The sequence below is a fragment of the Citrus sinensis genome, chromosome 1 (assembly GCF_022201045.2).
Source record: "Citrus sinensis cultivar Valencia sweet orange chromosome 1, DVS_A1.0, whole genome shotgun sequence".
NCBI lineage: Eukaryota > Viridiplantae > Streptophyta > Magnoliopsida > Sapindales > Rutaceae > Citrus > Citrus sinensis.
The window spans coordinates 19,756,220-19,774,764 of record NC_068556.1 but is presented as its reverse complement, the minus strand read 5'-3'; the positions used below and the strand labels follow the sequence as shown (position 1 = coordinate 19,774,764).

The following is an 18,545-nucleotide window of genomic DNA, read 5'->3' as shown; positions in this document are numbered from 1 at the left end:
TTGATAAAATATCAACTACCGTAACCAATTTGAAGGAGAATGGTTTGCACAGGACAGGTCAAAGTGGGATCCTCTGTTATTTATTTATTTATAATTTAGTTAGTCTCACTTCCCACTTTGAAACTCATTATTCTACGAAATGAAAAAGTTTCATTGGATGAACATATCATCTGAACAAGGCCTGTCTTGTACAAGTTTTTCTTACATGTAAGCTCTGTTTGAAAGGTCAACGTACCTGAAGGCACCTCTGTCAGCAGCAGCCAGCAGCAATCCAGTGAGTGGAAAGATATATTTTTTTTTGGATGAGGTGAGCTTGCCGGCCAAGGAAAGCCATAAAGTTTCCGCTCCTTGTTGACCAAGGAAAGCCATCGGCTAGGAAGCATCCAGTGATTCTTAGTCATTGTTCCAATTATTTAAAAGGAGATGAGGCAGGTCACGGGCTTCAAGCTTGAGATAAAGCAAACACTTGCAACAAAGTTCAGAAATGGAAAGCCCTCTTCCTCTCCACGTATGCCATGTTAATAATCTTTCAGTGATACTTAACAAGCTTCATGCATTCTTGCACTGCATAGCTATAGCTTTGCTGATCTACTATAGAGCCTCTTATCTCTTGCAAGAAACCAGAGCAATATCAATTATCCCATGGCTTCTAGTCTTTGCCTCTGAGCTGCTTCTTTCTTTTATATGGCTCCTTGGACGAGCTTATCTCTGGCGTCCGGTTTCTCGGACTGTATTCCCAGAAAGATTGCCGGAAGATGATAAACTTCCGGCAATCGATGTGTTCATATGCACTGCAGATCCAGAAAAGGAACCTACTTTTGGTGTGATGAACACTGTGTTATCAGCCATGGCCCTGGATTATCCGGTGGACAAACTTCACGTTTATTTATCCGATGATGGGGGTTCTCCTATAACTCTGCGTGGTATGAGGGAAGCTTTCAGGTTTGCAAAATGGTGGATCCCCTTTTGTAGGAGATATCGAATCAAGACAATATGCCCACAGGCTTATTTTTCTGAAGCAGAGAGTGATGAAAATTTTGGTGATAGTGAGTTTGTGACAGAAAAAAGGAAGATTAAGGTAAGTTAAAATAAATTTAATTTTGTGCTATTATCAAAAAATTCTTTTCGAGTGTTTTTTATCGGCTTATAACAAGAGTGCTGTAAGATCGTACTTAAATACAATGTAATCCGAAAGGAAATGAGCATAGATGATGCATAATGTGTTGCCAATTTGGTAACAGGAAAAATATGAGATGTTTGAGGAGCATGTGATGAAGGCTGTAGAAGATGGAGAATATGGGAACAGCCGAAACCACTCGACTATTATTGAGGTAACTTTTTTGTCGTACTCTGCCACTTACAAGTTTAAGTTACTTAAATAACATTCTAATTCAATTGGATTCCAGCAGATAATACAGGACACTTCTGGTGAGAATGAGACAATTAGGCAAGCAGATCTTGTTGAAATGCCTCTGCTTGTTTATGTTTCTCGTGAGAAAAGTCCTGAACATCTTCATCATTTCAAGGGCGGAGCTCTCAATGTTCTTGTATGAATCTCTATACGCACTACCTATAGATTATGCTTGTATGTATGGAGACTGCTCTGATTAACATTCTTCAACTTGCAGCTTCGTGTCTCTGGCGTAATAAGCAATTCGCCCTACATACTGGGGCTTGACTGTGATATGTACTGCAATGATCCAACCTCAGCTAGGCAAGCAATGTGTTTCCACCTTGACCCAAAAACCTCTTCGTCCTTGGCATTCGTTCAGTTCCCTCAGAAATTCCATAATTTCAATGAGCATGATATCTACGATGGATCACTGAGATCTGGATATCGTGTAAGTAAATTAAAGCCTCTCTCTGCAATCAGCCTACGCAAATAAATGAGCAAATATAGAAGAAACTAGATGTTGCAATTATGTTTCTAAATGTTTTCTTTATTTATGCATTCCACATTCAAGTTACAATGGCCAGGTATGGATGGGCTAAAGGGACCTTTCTTGACGGGTACAGGCCATTATATTAAGAGGGAGTCATTATATGGCAATTTCAAAAATAAAGGTACCTAGCTCCGTTCAGACTTTCTTACAAAAGACAACTTGATGTTAAAAATTCAAAGAATATTATGGCATTTCCTCCCTTTAAGTTATGTCTCTTCATATAAAACATTTAGCATCAAAATTTAAGCGTCAGCTGTCCTGAAGTCCTAAAAATTGTGGAAGAATACAGTTCATTGATCGATAGTGACCTTTTTATTTTTTATTTTTTTTGGTTGGGTTTATTGAACAGGTATTGACCTTGCAGAACTTAAAGACACTTTTGGAGAATCCAATTTGTTCATCAAATCCCTCCATCAAAGCTACGAGCATAAAAACGTCAATGGTGAAAACCTTTCCAACGTATTGCAGCAGGAGACCGAAGTTTTAGCCTCCTGCAGTTACGAGCATCAAACAAAATGGGGTGAAGAGGCAAGCAACAAGCACATCAACTTATCAACTTAAAACATATTCAATTCTTAATTGCATTATTAAATCATTATCTCGTAACATAACATCACATCTCTCTTTGCTTTGGAAATCCAGGTGGGTTTTTCGTATCAATCTGTTTCGGAAGATTTCTTTACAGGATTCATCTTACATTGCAAAGGCTGGACCTCGACATATTTCGACCCATCCAGGCCACAGTTTCTGGGTACTTCAACCACAAATTTGAATGATGTATTGATTCAAGGCATCAGATGGGCCTCTGGGTTGATTGACGTCAGTATCTCGAGATTCTGCCCTCTGCTTTACGGACCGTCGAGGATGTCTTTACTTCTGAGCATGTGCTATGGAGAGATGTCGTTGTTCCCTCTTCTTTATTGCTTGCCTCTATGGTGTCTTGTCACTCTTCCTCAGTTGTGTCTACTAAACGGCATCCCTCTGTACCCTGAGGTAACAACTAAACCTAACAATGGCTTACTGATTAATTTTTAGATGTCATTATAGACCATTGTGTTTTCACTTCTGCCACAGGTTTCAAGTCCTTTCTTCATGGTATTTTCATTCATTTTCTTATCGGCGATTTGTAAACACTTGCAAGAGGTCATTTCAACTGGAGGTTCAGTCTATACGTGGAGAAATGAGCAGAGAATTTGGATGATAAAGTCTGTCACATCTCATTTCTATGGAAGTATGGATGCTATTATGAAACTTCTTGGCTTGAGGAAAGCCAGTTTCTTGCCAACCAACAAGGTTTTAGATAATGAACAAGTCAAAAGATATGAAATGGGCCAATTTGATTTTCAAACATCCTCTGTGTTTCTTGTTCCTATGGTTTCTTTGATGATTTTGAACGTGGCAGCCTTGGTTTGCGGAGTTATCAGAATGATTGCTGTGGGCAACTGGGACAAGTTGTTTGCGCAAGTGTTGCTCTCACTCTACATCTTGATCATCAATTTTGCAATTGTTGAAGGGATGATAGTGAGAAAGGACAAGGGAAGAATTTCGCCATCAGCCATTTTATTATCAAGCGTATTTTTTGTGACTTTCTTGTTCTTTGGATCTATCATTCTTATTTAATTTTAAGCGAAGTGTAGAGAGTTTCATTTTAGCTTAATTACCACAGGCAAAGCAAATAATGTAATTTCTATGAGAAAAGATAATGTTTTCGTAGTCATATTCAAATACTTTATTTTATTTTATTTTAATAATTATGTTTAAACATACCAATTAAAAGAAAGTGTTAAGTGATGCTGATATTATCATATCAAAACATCACAATCTATGCAATTTATTAAATTTCGTCACTTATACTCTTTTAACTAAACATCATCTCGGTCAATAAAATGATGTCAAGTCAAACCTCTATGTTAGGACAATACAATTTGCTAATAAAAAAGATCTAAAAGAGTGATTATTGCTATCAATTATGCCATTACTAAAGTTAAATCAACAAAATAAGTCTCGTTGTTCAATTTCCTTTACATTATTCTAATCTAAGAAACTCGATCAAAATTTAATCCCTATATATAATTAAAAAAAATCAAAAATCTAATAATATTTACAATTGGAAGGTTCTCGCCATTAGGTTAGTTGTTTGCGTTACTCCTGTTCAGAGCCTAAGGTTGTTTAAGCTCATTTCAGGTATTGGATGTTTTAAGTCCCCTCCTTCCAAACTTGGGGTTCTTAGAAACAACAAAAGATGATAATATAATTAAACACAAAGGAATCGCTAAAAGATTAGCCTCTTTTGAATGGTTTGATTCTCAATACAAGAGGTGAAGAATACCGTGGATAATTACTTCAAAATAGAGTAGATGGATCTTAATATAATAAAAAAGTAACGCAGAGTTATGCTTGCTATCATATTGGGTAGCAAAAGGATGATGATGAAAATAATTGGGTAGACACTAGATATATATAATATTTATTTTTATATAAGAGAAATTAAAGTCGAGTATGAAAGTTGGAACTGGAATTGTGGAACATGTGTCCTCAAATTGAGGACACAATTTCTTCCCACCATTTTTATACTAATTAATTCTTAGACATTTGAATAAAGAAAAATGATGTTTGAATATTAAGAAGACATAGCAAAGATAGAAAGAAGAACATTATAGTATGAACAATAACACCATTTTTATTATGTTTGAATGCTAGAATTGAGTATGAGATTGGACTAATTTGGAGATTAAATATTTATTTTATATTTGGCAAGCTGAGTTGGATTGAACTAAGAAGGACTAAATTTAAATTTAGTCTTAAAATCATAGGATTTGTAATCCTAATATACACATAGATTTAGTTGGAATAAGATTAAGGAAAAAAGAAAGTTGTCCATTTATAACATTATTTTTTATTTATACCAAATATCAATCAATTAATTAATTTTTTTTATTTATGATTTACTTATTTTATTTTTTATTTTTTATTTATGATCTAACTAAATTGGTACTTTTACTTCTACTAGATTAAATTTTCATTACTTGCATATTTTATAATTTATCTATAAAATTAACCATTTAATAATTTATTGCATTATTGATTGTAATAAATTTAATAATCACTAATACAATATTAAAAATAATCATGAAATTTAATAATACCATAAATTAATTGATTTTATACGATAATTTTTAAATATTTGATAAAATTAATTAAATTTTTAAATTTTTATTTCTTCTTTATTTGTTCATTATATTATGACTACCCATTAACTTATTTACAATACATTTAATTTTCTTATTAATTAATTTTTAAACTTAGTTTATTTATTATTATAAAATTTCATGAATAATTGATATTTATATTTAAAAATCAACTTAAATGCTATTTATTATTATTTAAATATAATTTAACAAAATTCAATCAGTACTAAACCAAACATAAGACAATATAATATAATTCAACTTAATCTAGTCTAATATTGAGTTTAATTTTAATAATTAATTCTACCCAATCCTGCACAGTAAATGTAGCCTCAATATCTTCTTACTGTTTAAATATCATTACTCTAGAATAAATATCTGCATAAAAGCTGACGTGATTCAATATTAAAACATTAGCATTTTTCATTTTTCCTTCTAACCTTATGAAAAACTATTACCGAAGTTTGAGAATCCAACAACCTTTATCATGGTTTTGGCTAAACCTGCCTGTGTGTTCTAATGATAGTGTCGGGTCACGAGAGGGAAATTTGTGCTGCTCAAATATTTATGTTGTATTATTTGTACTCCAAAAAAATACCAAAACATAACGGGACAAAAGTAATTGGGCAAAAACAAGACACACCTTATTACTGATTGATTACCGAATCACACGTGTTCAGATGAATTAGGCATTTCGGTTCAATTCAAGTTGCTCCATCTTTGTTTATGAGCCAGCCAACATTACATTGTTTTGCATGTAATAATATAAATATGCAAAAGCTTCAATATACTTGAACTGTCGTTATATAATTAAAACAGTAAGCTTTGAACTCTATTAATGGAACCTCTGCCTCTTCATCTTTGCAAACCCTACAACAGGCTTTCATCAATACTCAACCGTTTGTATTCTTTAATCCATGTCACAGCTTTAACATCACTCATTTACTACAGGGTTTCTTCTTTGGCATCAACACCCTTAGCTTCACTGCCCGCTCAGCTTCTAGTCTTTGCCTCGGAGCTGCTTTTGTCTCTTCTTTGGCTTCTAACTCAAGCTTATATGTGGAACCCGGTTTCCCGCACGGTTTTCCCAGAAAGATTGCCAGAAAATGAACAAAATTTACCCGCTATCGACGTGTTTATATGCACGGCGGATCCCAAGAAGGAGCCACCTGTTGAGGTGATGAATACAGTTTTGTCGGCTATGGCACTTGATTATCCTTCAAAAAAGCTTCATGTGTATCTTTCTGATGATGCTGGCTCCGCTTTAACTCTGCTTGCTTTGAGACAGGCTTGTGCTTTTGCGAGCTCTTGGCTTCCTTTCTGTAGGAGGTTTGGTATTAAGACTAGATGTCCTAAGGTTTATTTTTCAAATTTAAATGACGATCATTGTTTTACTCGGAGTGTGGAGTACGAAAAAGAAAGAGTGAATATCAAGGTTTGAGCTCATCATTAATAGCTACATGTTTGTGCATTGCGGATCTAGTGCTCATCTGAGCTGTGCTGATCTTTTATAGATTTTGTAATTCGCTTATAGCAGGCCACAGCTAAAACTTAAAACAATCTCTCAAAAGATCAGCACTGTATCCAAATCCGCATGGATTATGTGTGTCAAGTTTCACATTTTTGTTATGCTAATGCAGAGGAAGTATGAGTTGTTTAAAGAACACATTCGGATAGCAGAGGAAGACAAAAGCAGCGCGACGGATAAAATCAATCCTTCAATTGTTGAGGTATGTGCTGGAGCATCCTGTTTGTTGCTGCAAATATAAATTATTATTACTTATGTGTCCAAGAATCAAGACCTTGTAGACCATTTTGTCAATTTAATCATGCGGAGTAGAGCATTAGATGCTACTTGCATTGACTCATAATTGATTCAGTTCCATAGCTATGAAATAATTTGGGATCCTTTTCTTTTCATTTTTCCAGGTGATAATTGATAAATCTGATGATGAAGTGAGGGCTAACCAAGTTGAGATGCCTCTTCTTGTGTATGTTTCTCGCGAGAAAAGACCACCTCATCCACACCATTTCAAAGCTGGAGCTCTGAATTGTCTTGTATTTCTCTATTCCTCTAGCTTCATCTCTTTGTTTTCTGAGTTTGTGCGGGCTAATGCTTATGAAATATAAGAATTTGTGACATTGACGCAGCTTAGAGTCTCGAGCATACTCAGTAACTCCCCTTACATATTGGTATTGGACTGTGACATGTTCTGCAATGACCCAACATCTGCCAAGCAAGCTATGTGCTTCCACCTTGATCCGAAACTGTCTCCCTCACTGGCCTTTGTTCAGTTCCCTCAGAAATTCCACAACATTAGTAGCAATGACATTTATGATAGCCAGTTGAGAACAACATTCCAGGTACATTCGTGAAATCTTATCTTTGTATAACTTTTACATGAAGCAATTCCTTAAATTGGCACCACATTGCCCATAAAGTTATGCACACACCAAATCATGGTTCCTATTCTAAAATTAGACTACAATTACAAGTACTTCTGCTGTGTGCTCTCACCTGTAGTTATTTTTCTGGTCTTCAATTTGGAAAGATGATAATTATTGCTACCTCTTGAATCACGTTTCAGGTAAGATGGCCAGGTGTGGATGGAATTCAGGGACCTATGTTGTCGGGAACATGCTTTTACATGAAGAGAGAAGTATTATATGGAAATTTTTCGCAGAAAGGTATGTCCACTTTCCTTTTTGCTGCAAATCAGCATTCTCAGCGAAAGTAGCATAGCAGTTTATGCAGACTCTACATTTTTTATCCCCTTTAGCTTTAGAGGAATTGGTGGCTAATTAAAAAGGAACCAGAACAAGGTTACAATGTGCTACTGCAAGATTTTTTTATATCTGGACACTATTTTAATGAAAATATGAATCTTGGCTAAGCATTGTTCTCAAATGGAATGCGAGTGAGAAAAGACAGCTGTTAGGTTCATCAAGTCAACAATTCTATTAATCTTTGCAATACATCATTGCATATATTTGCAAATGACTTAATGACAAAATCAGTCAGCTGTAAATTGTTAAATCGTTTGTGTTTGATTCAGAGCTACATCATCTGAAAGAATCCTTTGGTCCTTCAAATGAGTTGATCATCTCTCTTCAACGTAGCAACCAACGTAAAACCATTGACAATGGTAACTTGTCTAGCACACTGCAACAAGAAGCACAATTTTTAGCTTCTTACAACTATGAGAAGAACACTTTGTGGGGAAAACAGGCAAGTAATAACCTCTGGGAAAACATTGGGATGCCGTTAATATTATTAAGCAGATACTGATTATGTCATTGAATCTTTGCTTTTGGTTTCAAACCAGATAGGATACTTGTACAAATCTCTGATAGAAGATTATTTTACCGGATTCATTTTGCACTGCAAAGGATGGAAATCCGTCTTTTGCAATCCATCACGGTCAGCATTCTTAGGAAGTGCTACATCAAGTTTGAATGACACATTGGTTCAAGGCACAAGATGGAACTGCGGTTTGCTTGAAGTCACCTTCTCAAAGTTCTCCCCTCCTCTTTATGGGCTATCAAGAATGCCTTTGCTTCAAACAATGTGCTATAGCTACTATGCTTTGCAGCCATTCTATTCCTTACCGTTGTGGTGTTTAGCTTCTGTGCCTCAGCTGTGTCTCATAAATGGAATTTCCTTGTACCCAAAGGTAACCATTTCTAAATCGAGATTAGGAGGCAATTTGGAGATGCTTTGTCTTATTGATAGGTCTAAAACATTGTAACTATTTATTTCTCTTCTACTCAGGTTTCAAGTCCATGGTTTGTGATCTTTTCATCTATTTTCTTATGTTCACTACTGAAACATTTGGTGGACGTTCTCGTCACCGGTGGTTCAGTCCAGATGTGGTGTAATGAACAGAGGATTTGGATGATAAAATCACTCACTTGCTACACCTATGGAACTATAGATGCCATCTTGAAATGTTTTGGAATGAAACAACCATGTTTCTCGCCCACAAATAAAGTTTCCGATGATGAACAAGCCAAGTTACATCAACTGGGTAAATTCAACTTCCAAACCCCAACCAAGTTTCTTGCTCCTTTAGTTTCCTTAGTCATGTTGAGTATGATTGCTTTTACTGGAGGAATTACTAGAATGGTGATTTCGGGGGGCGCAAACGAGTTGCTTGGACAAGTTATCCTCTCATTTTACATCTTACTGGAGAGTTACCCAATAATTGAAGGGATGGCATGGAGGAAGGATAAAGGGCAAGTCCCAGCTTCTGTTGCGTTACTGTCTTTTGTTCTCTCCACCATTTTCTTGCTTTTGGGTTCCGTGGCTCTCAGGTTAATTTGAATTGTACTACAAGTTCACAATAAGAGTGAAAGGTTACAATTATGTGCTTCATTTTTGAAATAGTTAATGCCCCCATTAACTTCTTATTGCTTTCAAATGATGCCGGTAAAGGCAATAGCCCTGTTTCACAGGATGACCTAATTAGAACAAAATTGCAAAATACTGGCACCTATTGCTTTATTGAAGGTCCTTGCGCTTGTTCATGACACACTTAAGCTCATTGACTGGGGGCACAAGAAATCTCGATACCTTGCATATCACCACTTAATTTTGTTAATTCAAATCAATTCTTGTTCCTCATGCTGAAGTACAAACGATTTATATTAACCATTCAATCATTTTTCATCTCTAATTAAACCATTTCACCATTTCATTTGGAAACAATTTCACTTTATATTAACACCAAGTGCCCTTTTTTATTCAATTGAATATGCCACTCACAATGCCCTTTCGTAAACAACACAATGCCCGAAAGATTACACCTCTCCTTGCTTCCAAGGTATTGCAGCAAGAGACCGAAGTTTTAGCCTCCTGCAGTTACGAGCATCAAACAAAATGGGGTAAAGAGGCAAGCAACAAGCACATCATCTTATCCACTTAAACATAGTCAAGTCTTAATTGCATTACTAAATCATTATCACATGCCATCACATTACATCTCTCCTTGCTTTCGAAATCAGGTGGGTTTTTCGTATCAAGCTGTTTCGAAAGATTTCTTTATAGGATTCTGTAAGAGAGATTGTATCATTTTGAAGTTTGAAATTTTGGAAGAAAACGGCTATTGAAATACTTCATTTTATTTTAATAATTATGTTTAAACATACCAATTAAAAGAAAGTGTTAAGTGATGCTAATATTATCATATCGAAACATCACGATCTATGCAATTTATTAAATTTCATCACTCATACTCTTAAACTAAATATCATCTCGGTCAATAAAATGATGTCAAGTTAAACCTCTATCTATGTTAGGACAATACAATTTGTTAATATGGAAGATCTAAAAGAGTGACGATTGCTATCAATTATGCCATTATTGAAGTTAAATCATCAAAAGAAGTCTCGTTGTTCAATTCCCTTTTCATTATTCTAATCTAAGAAGCTCAATCAAAATCTAATCCCTAAATATAATAAAAATAAATCAAAAGTCTAACAAATTTTTACAATTGTAAGGTTCTCACCATTAGGTTAGTCGTTTTTGTTACTCATGTTTAGAACCTAAGGTTGTTTAAGCATATTTTAGGTATTAGATGTTTTAAGTCCCCTCCTTCCAAACTTGGGATTCTTAGAAACAACAAAATATGATAATATAATTGAAAATAAGGGAATCGCTAAAAGATTAGCCTCTTTTGAATGGTTTGATTCTCAATACAAGAGGTGAAGAATACCGTGGATAATTACTTCAAAATAGAGTGGAAGGATCTAAACATAATCAAAAAGGAAAGCAAAGTTATGCTTGCTACCGGTAGCAAAAGGATGATAATGAAAATAATTGGGTAGACACTAAATATATATGATATTTATTCCTATATAAGAGACAATTAAGTCTATTATGAAAGTTGGAACTGTAACGGTGGAACATACATGTGCCCTCAAATTGAGGGCACAATTTCTTACCACCATTTTTATCTTAGACATTTGAATAAAGAAAAACGATATTTGAGTATTAAGAAGCCATTGCAAAGATAGAAAGGACAGCTTTATAGCATGAACAATAGCACTGTTTTTATCTTCTTAGGCCATGTTTGAATGCTAGGATTAAGTAAGAGATTGAACTAATTTTGAAATTAAATATTTATTTCATATTTGGCAAGCTGAGTTGGATTGAACTAAGGAGGACTAAATTTAAATTTAGTCTTAAAATCATGGGATTTGTAATCTTAATATACTCATGGATTTATTGGAATAAAATTAAGGAAAAAAAAGTTGTCCATTTATAAAAGTTTCATTCATAACATTATTTTTTATTTATACCGAATATCAATCAATCAATAAAATAATTAATTAATTTTTTATTTATGATTTACTTAAAATTTATTTTTTATTTATTATCTATGATCTAATTAAATTGGTACTTTTACTTCTACTAGATTAAATTTTCATTACTTGCATATTTAATAATTTTTCTATAAAATTAACCACTTAATAATTTATTGCATTATTGATTGTAATAAATTTAATAATCACTAATACAATATTAAATTGATGTTTTCACACTTTTAGTAGATAAATTAAAAATTGTCTCTAAGTAGGGGTACCCTTTCTCAAATCCTTTTTAGAGTTGAACGTGGTGATAAAATGGAGAGTTAAGAGCATAACAAAGTCAAGAAATAAATGAAAATATATTAAAATTTGATGTTGAAGATCAGCCTTAAGACTTAAAATTACACAGCACATATCTAGGCTCTTGAATTTCATACGACTCATCTTTTCTGAAGTATAAATTTAAATAAGAGACTATGTAAAATTTCTAGCTAGGGCCAATCAAAGAGACATCAAATTCAAGGTTGATTTATAATTAATTAATTAATGCTTCGTTGAACTTACTTTAAACATAAATCAACGGGTATAGATTACTTCAGTGAATACAATAAAGGATGAGAAACTCACAGTATATTTTTGTATTCATTTCTTTTGGTGATTCACATCCTTATCTCGCATTATTCTCGATTGTTCTTGGCCCAAACCTTCTAGAGGCTCTCATATCAACCTCATTTGCAGCAAATCTTCAATTACGGTTTCCCCGCCAAAACCACTGGGGCATTCTGTCGAACACCTAATGACATATATCAAACACCTTACTTTTAACTGTTACTAATGTTGTGTATGATACAATAAGCATGGCAACCACAAATTCAATTGCTTTGCTCTTGTTGAAAATAAGAAAGAACTGCAAACAGAGCTTGCACCATCGTTAGGAGAAGTATGGCAAAAGCAGCAAGAACGGAGATGATTGCCCACGGAGTGTTGAAATAATTGTGCCTCAAATTGGCCATCCACTTATTACGACGCCTGCTGCGATGGAAGTTCACTTTGTTAAATACCTCCCAGTAATAGAACTGCTTACCGAGTACAGCACCATCACCAAGCTTGTGCATTAAGGTTACAATCACTTCATCTTCTCCTAAAAAATTATCAATTATTCCACGATGACGAAGTAATTCAGCATCCTTTGAAGAGTTGATGAGGCAGCCCAACAATTCAACATAATCTATTACATGCTTCGGATTTATATCTTGGGAACACTGCTCGAATGTAATGAGATTCTGAAAAATAGTTTCTGTAGCATCAGTAATTTCCAGGGATGGGATCTTCATTACCCCATTTTCGAACTTAATATCGAACAAGGAATCATCCTTATGGACCTCAAACATCCCGAACTGGCCTCCAGCCTCTTGAATGCCGGTGGCAGAACAAATGAAGCTCCAGTCACTATTATTTTTGCCATTATTCCGAAATGCATTAATGCCTGCAGATGATGGAAGCCAGTTATCGTGTATCAAATGGACTAGATGTTTGATTTCATTTATGGGATAGAGATTATCTCGACGAACAGTATCTTCTCGACAACCCTTTCCTGGTAATATGCCATTGAAAAAACGCAGGATCATGAGAAGAAATTTATCACTATCTTGATCATTAGGCATCTTAGTCATGGTAAACAACTCCCAGAGAACAAAAAATGGAAGTTGATTCTCAAGCAAAATCATATCTCGTGCTATGGAAGGTAACATCCAACTCAGTTCAAAAATTGGGTCATTTCCTCTCAAACGCGTCAATGCAAACTTACGAATAACCTCAACGATAAAACAACCATCGAGAAGCATCATTAGCACAAACTTATCTGTCTCTAAACTTAGGGACCCTCCATAACAATTTTTAGCTCTTTCTTCCATTGCCCTCATGGCCATGACATAGTCTGGCAAAGGCTTGCTCGTACGGTCTAGAAGTTCTCTGAGATAGCGTGTTTTGTGCACTTCAAAGGTCGATAATTCTTCTTTACCGTGATGATAAGGACCAATTGCTAGCATTTTTGGTTCATAAGCCTTTTCATTTAACTTACGCAGTACATCAGGCACCTTAAAAATGTTGAACCGATCAGATGGTGTAGCAGTTAGACCATCAAGCTTTTCCTTAACAAGATCAAGTACTCTGTCAGCTGATGGACTTGCCATGCCTTGATCTGCATTTTAACTGGCAGCATCAAAATTTCAAAAATGTTGAAATCTGTATATCCATAATTATTGACAACCACAGAAGACACAAGTACTTGAATTTTTCATAAAAGCTACTATGATTGTCAGGAATTATGTTTGAATTTTAATAAATGTAGCTAACACCTAGTGATAGATAATAGTTTCGACATCTAAGAATTATAGTTACAGCACTGCTTGGACAACAGGAGGGAGTGAAACAAAATCATCAATATTCAGCAATAACCCATTAATTGAATGACCAAAAACAACTCAAAAAGTTATATATTTGTTTCGATTTCAATTCTTTATATCCTTAGTAATAGTTCCTACAGCACTAAGCCAGATCATGGATCTCCACTGTCACACGACTAAAGAAACTAAGCAGAATTCACACGAAGTCGATTAATGCTTCAGAGTTATAAGATATATATTATTCTAAACAATTTTGTAATAACTTACTCGTTTGAAGGCTACCGTTCCTATTGCTTGACGAGATCGCAATCTCACCGTTGCAAGGAATTCGATCCTTTGTTTTCTTTTGATGAAATAAAGTAGTAGAATGTTTACTAATAATACAAAGGAGACTTCACGCGGGTGTGGGCTCCAATCCGACAATTTTGAAAATTTAAAATATTTTAAAATGATTCTGACCATAAATTCAGCATTCAACAAAGCTCAGCTAAACCACTCGGGCAGTAGCCCGAGTGGCCAGGGCTGCTGCCCTCCAACTTGGAGGGCAGCAGTTCGAACCCCCACAAAAGTATTGTGGGGTATTTTCTTCCTCAATTAATTTGAGTGAAGGTAGTCTTCTCCCTTATTCATGAGTGAGGAGTAGACATTCCTCGAATATTTGTGAGGGTTAAAATCTGGGCAGAGCTCCATTAGCATTGATGTCAGTTGGTCCCAGTAATAGTCTGATTTGTAAATATCAGTAATAGTCTCATGTATATGAGTTGTAATCTGAGCAATAGTCTCATGTAATCAAAAAAAAAAAAAAAAAACAAAGCTCAGCTAAAAAAGAAAGCCTAATTCATTTTACCATCCGGCCAACCGAAAGTTATAGACGTTATAATGTTCTTAAAATTCACTCGATATGCAATTTATTTCTTTATTTTTATTTTTTATTGAATGTATCCCAATATTCACTTGTTTTTTTTTTTATTTTGAGGGGTGCTAGTGTCAGTCGTTATTTTGAGTGATTGTCCCACTCGCTGATTCTAGATTCGACATGTGTCCCATAACATATCTTTTATATTTACCGAAAAGCACACTGTATTTTTGTCTTTTGCATCATTATTTTATTTGACTTAACATCATCCTACAACCTCACAATAATTATATCTATACCATATTCAATTTTACAACATTACCCCTTCAACTGTAAACTTTCTTGAACACTCTTTCTCCCTCAATTGTTTCTCTTCTTTTCAAAAAAAAAAAAAGAAAGAAAGAAAAGAAAAGAAAAATTGTTTCTCCTCAATCTGTTGAAAAGCCACTTGAAACCAGAGCTCTTTTTTTTTTTTTAAGTAAAATTTATGTTTCAGAATATCATCGAACAAGTTCTCTAGCTTAAAATTTTCTTGACAAATCTTTTTTAATTTTTACTTTTTTTATTAAATATACATTTCACAATATCACATGAATTACATACACAAGTGAATTTTTTAATTTAAACGTAAAGACTACTTAATGTTAATAATTTTTAGATTATTTGAGTCATTCTATGTAGTAAAAGACTGTGTATTTGTTTAATAATTATATTATACAGTTTGTTAAAATTTTTTGGTCCTTTTTCATTGTCATTGAAAAAGAATCTTTGAAATTATGCTTCAATCATTATTAAATTAAATGGGTGCATATAATGCTAAATTTATTATATAAAATGTTATTGTTTATATTTATCCTTGCCCCATTTTGATCTTGTTATGTTTGGAATATTTTACTCTAGCTAACTCTCTAAATAATTGAAAAGGTATCAAGAAACAATTTGTTTGTTTATTTATTTAAATCTATGTGTGGCTCAAAAAAAAAAAAAATTCATGGAACTTAGATAACTACAAATATAGTTCAAATAAATTTCTAAGTTTCTGGCTCCTCTGGGACTTGAGATAAGTAGTTGAAAGTAATTTCTCGAAATTTAGGAGAAGTAATTGGAACAATTTTAGAGAAACAGTTGACGTGTTTTGATCAAAAGTATTTTGCTTAAACTTTGAAAGGACATTGTGGTAAATAAAAAGTGGCAGGGCCGTAATTATAATAAATATATGGGATGATAGTTAAATCAAGTAAGACAATGAATATAATAGACAAAATAAACAATAGATAAGTATAAAACTATAAGGTAGTGTTTACTTGATGGAGTGAAAGTGTGGAGTGTGGATTTATCCCATTTCAGTGTTTACTTATCTTAAAAAAGGAGGGAGTGAGAGTGGAAATTCGTGGATCCCACTTAATTTTGGAGTGGGGAGTGGGATTCCCACTCCTATGGGGGGAGGTGGGAGTGGGAATCCACTCCCCCTCTTCCCATTTTATCTTTATAATTATAATTAAAATAAATAAATAATATTATATTTATTAAAAGTAATAATTATATCATATTTATTTTATTAAATTTAATAAAATAAAAATAAATAAATATTATATTTAAATTAATAATATTAAACATTAATTTTAATAAATATTAATTATTTATTTAATTAATAATAATAAATATTTTATTCTAAAAAAATATTAATTTTGTACTATATTATCAATAATAATATTTCATTTGTGTTGCTATTATTAATAATTTTTATTCACATAATTTAAATTTAAATTAATAAAAAATTATGATTTACATAATTAAGAATATTAGTAATTATTATTAATTTTTAAATATAATAAAATATTTATTTTATTTTCCAAATATATTTTTTATTAATTTTTTAATTACAAATTATAATTCTGTACATAAGGATAAAATTATAATTTAAAATAATTTACTCCTAATTCAAGACAAAGTAAATAAATAATTGAGATTCTGATTGACAATTCATACTTTTATTTATTCTAAGTAAACACCTTACTCTCACTCCCACTCCACACTCCTAATCCAAAAATTTTCACTCCTCAGAATTTCCACTCCAATCTAAAAAGTAAACGCAGCATAAATGATGTTTGGACTTGCCGCCTATGGTACAGACTCTGTACCTAACATCTCCCGTCATCCCACCATCCCATTTTCTATTGTTTAATTTCTCACTCCACATCCAACGGCTGATGCTGCAGTCTGTAGCTTACAGATTCTGTAAGCTAGTCGAGTCCATGATGTTTATGGAGCCTACAACACTTTTTATCTCTCACCTGTCAAATGCAAAACGAGAGACCATAGCATTCGTCTTTTTATGTTTTTTTCTGCTTTTCTTTTAAGATTGACACTTTTTCCTGATCGGCATCACTTTGTACAAATCAATTCAATTGGTATAAGATTGTTTTATACCTTAATTAAGGTCTTTGGTAAGTATAGTTGTATTAAATATTTTTTAAATATTTTTTGAGAGAATTTTATCTTAATAAAAAATACAAAGATTTTTTTTTTATTATAATCTGTTTTGTAAACAGTAATTAAAAAAATGATTTCAAATTTTTAGATAAAAATTATTATTACCACTCTTTTGGCTAAAACTTTTTCAATGGATGTGAAAAAGCTCAATAATAAAGGCGAACAAACTTTTTGATTTGGCCACCAATACGACTGGACTGACTTAGCCATTATGAGTCCTTTTGAATAATATTGTTTTGCTGCATTTTGGAGGACTTAAAACTTACTTTCCAACTTCATTAAATGTTCTTCAAAGAAAAATAAAAAATGATCTTGCATAGGTTTTTTCTTCTAATTACTTGGGAGGACGTTTCGGTAATGGTTTTGATGGCTTTCCTCAGTAGTTTAATTTATTATTTAGTTTGCTTTTGAGTTATAGTACTTTTAAGTCTTTGTAGCTAATTGACGTTCGCAATAGAACTAGCAATAAATTAAACTATTTAACAGAAAGAAGCATATCCTATCAAAAAAAAAAAAAAACAGAAAGAAGTATATAGTATTCACATCTTCATCAGATATCAGAATAAATATGATGATACATACATACATACATACATACATACATATATATATATATATATGTATATGTATATCTTCAAGATATGAGTGTATGCATCAACATAAAGGTTAAAGTGGCATTCATACAAAGATTCATAAAATTAAACAACAACATCCCTTTTTCCTAGAATCTAGGGAGGATGAATACCGATTTTCTAAGCTCTCTGACTTTACTTCGAAGTTCGGATCCGGCGCCGGTTCCGGCACCGGCTTCGGAACTGGAGGCGGCGCCGACTTCGGCATACATGGGTCTGGATCCAGTGCTTGTACTGGTGGTGGTGGGGCACATTCTCTTGGAAATCCATTTTCGATTTCGTCATCATCAGGCTTCTCTTTAGGAGAACGGTCTTTCTTACTAGTAGTACTCATGATGTGCTCTTTTCATACTAAGTCTTTGCTCCTCAGAAAGCTAGCTAGCTTCGGGTAAATAAGGTTAGCCATATTTGTTAGGGGTGGGCACGGTTCGGTTCAGTTTGAAATTAAGTAGAACCGATTTAAATCGGTTATTTTATAAAAAGAATCGAATAAGAACCGAACTCAATAAGAACCGAACTCAAACGGTTCTTTTCGGATCGGTTCGGTTTTTTCGATTCTGGGCCCATTGGGTCTATTTTGAATTTTTAGCCCATTGGGCCTCATAAATGTAATAATTTTTTTCAACAATTAATTTATCCTAATTTTATTACAAATATTAACAATAAATACAAAGTATTCAAAACACATTTTATCACTAATATCTTACTAACTATTAATA

At 33.4% G+C, this 18,545-nt stretch overlaps 3 protein-coding genes across 8 annotated transcripts; 2 read left to right on the top strand and 1 right to left on the bottom strand.

Moving 5' to 3' along the window:
- Positions 1 to 111: 111 nt before the first annotated feature.
- On the top strand, positions 112 to 3,660 carry LOC102625217 (cellulose synthase-like protein E6). 2 transcript variants are annotated; one of them, XM_006489486.4, is made up of 8 exons: positions 112 to 1,078; positions 1,242 to 1,331; positions 1,407 to 1,547; positions 1,629 to 1,841; positions 1,965 to 2,064; positions 2,293 to 2,471; positions 2,586 to 2,936; positions 3,018 to 3,660. In XM_006489486.4, exons 1-8 carry the CDS (start codon positions 485 to 487, stop codon positions 3,561 to 3,563), a joined length of 2,214 nt encoding a protein of 737 aa, XP_006489549.2. In that variant the 5' UTR covers positions 112 to 484; the 3' UTR covers positions 3,564 to 3,660. The 2 variants fall into 2 exon arrangements, with proteins under 2 accessions (XP_006489549.2, XP_006489550.2); XM_006489487.3 differs by having other exon boundaries at positions 113 to 1,078; positions 1,410 to 1,547.
- Positions 3,661 to 5,839: 2,179 nt separating this feature from the next.
- LOC102625678 (cellulose synthase-like protein G2) lies at positions 5,840 to 9,633 on the top strand. 2 transcript variants are annotated; one of them, XM_052437812.1, is made up of 8 exons: positions 5,840 to 6,566; positions 6,772 to 6,861; positions 7,061 to 7,189; positions 7,283 to 7,495; positions 7,720 to 7,819; positions 8,188 to 8,364; positions 8,462 to 8,805; positions 8,904 to 9,633. In XM_052437812.1, the coding sequence occupies exons 1-8, from the start codon at positions 5,970 to 5,972 to the stop codon at positions 9,453 to 9,455; spliced, it is 2,202 nt and encodes a 733-aa protein (XP_052293772.1). In that variant the 5' UTR covers positions 5,840 to 5,969; the 3' UTR covers positions 9,456 to 9,633. The 2 variants fall into 2 exon arrangements, with proteins under 2 accessions (XP_052293772.1, XP_052293762.1); XM_052437802.1 differs by having other exon boundaries at positions 5,843 to 6,566; positions 8,188 to 8,360; positions 8,458 to 8,805.
- Positions 9,634 to 9,712: 79 nt separating this feature from the next.
- LOC102621062 (UPF0481 protein At3g47200-like) lies at positions 9,713 to 14,275 on the bottom strand. 4 transcript variants are annotated; one of them, XR_008053317.1, is made up of 4 exons: positions 14,113 to 14,257; positions 12,367 to 13,640; positions 12,068 to 12,233; positions 9,713 to 9,986 (listed from the first exon to the last, which is right to left on the bottom strand). XR_008053317.1 is itself a non-coding variant. In XM_052437833.1 (3 exons), exons 2-3 carry the CDS (start codon positions 13,630 to 13,632, stop codon positions 12,186 to 12,188), a joined length of 1,314 nt encoding a protein of 437 aa, XP_052293793.1. In that variant the 5' UTR covers positions 13,633 to 13,640; positions 14,113 to 14,257; the 3' UTR covers positions 11,949 to 12,185. The 4 variants fall into 4 exon arrangements, 3 of the variants coding, with proteins under 3 accessions (XP_052293793.1, XP_052293788.1, XP_015389108.2); XM_052437833.1 differs by lacking the exon at positions 9,713 to 9,986 and having other exon boundaries at positions 11,949 to 12,233; XM_052437828.1 differs by lacking the exon at positions 9,713 to 9,986 and having other exon boundaries at positions 11,949 to 13,651; positions 14,113 to 14,275.
- Between the last annotated feature and the right edge of the window lie 4,270 nt (positions 14,276 to 18,545).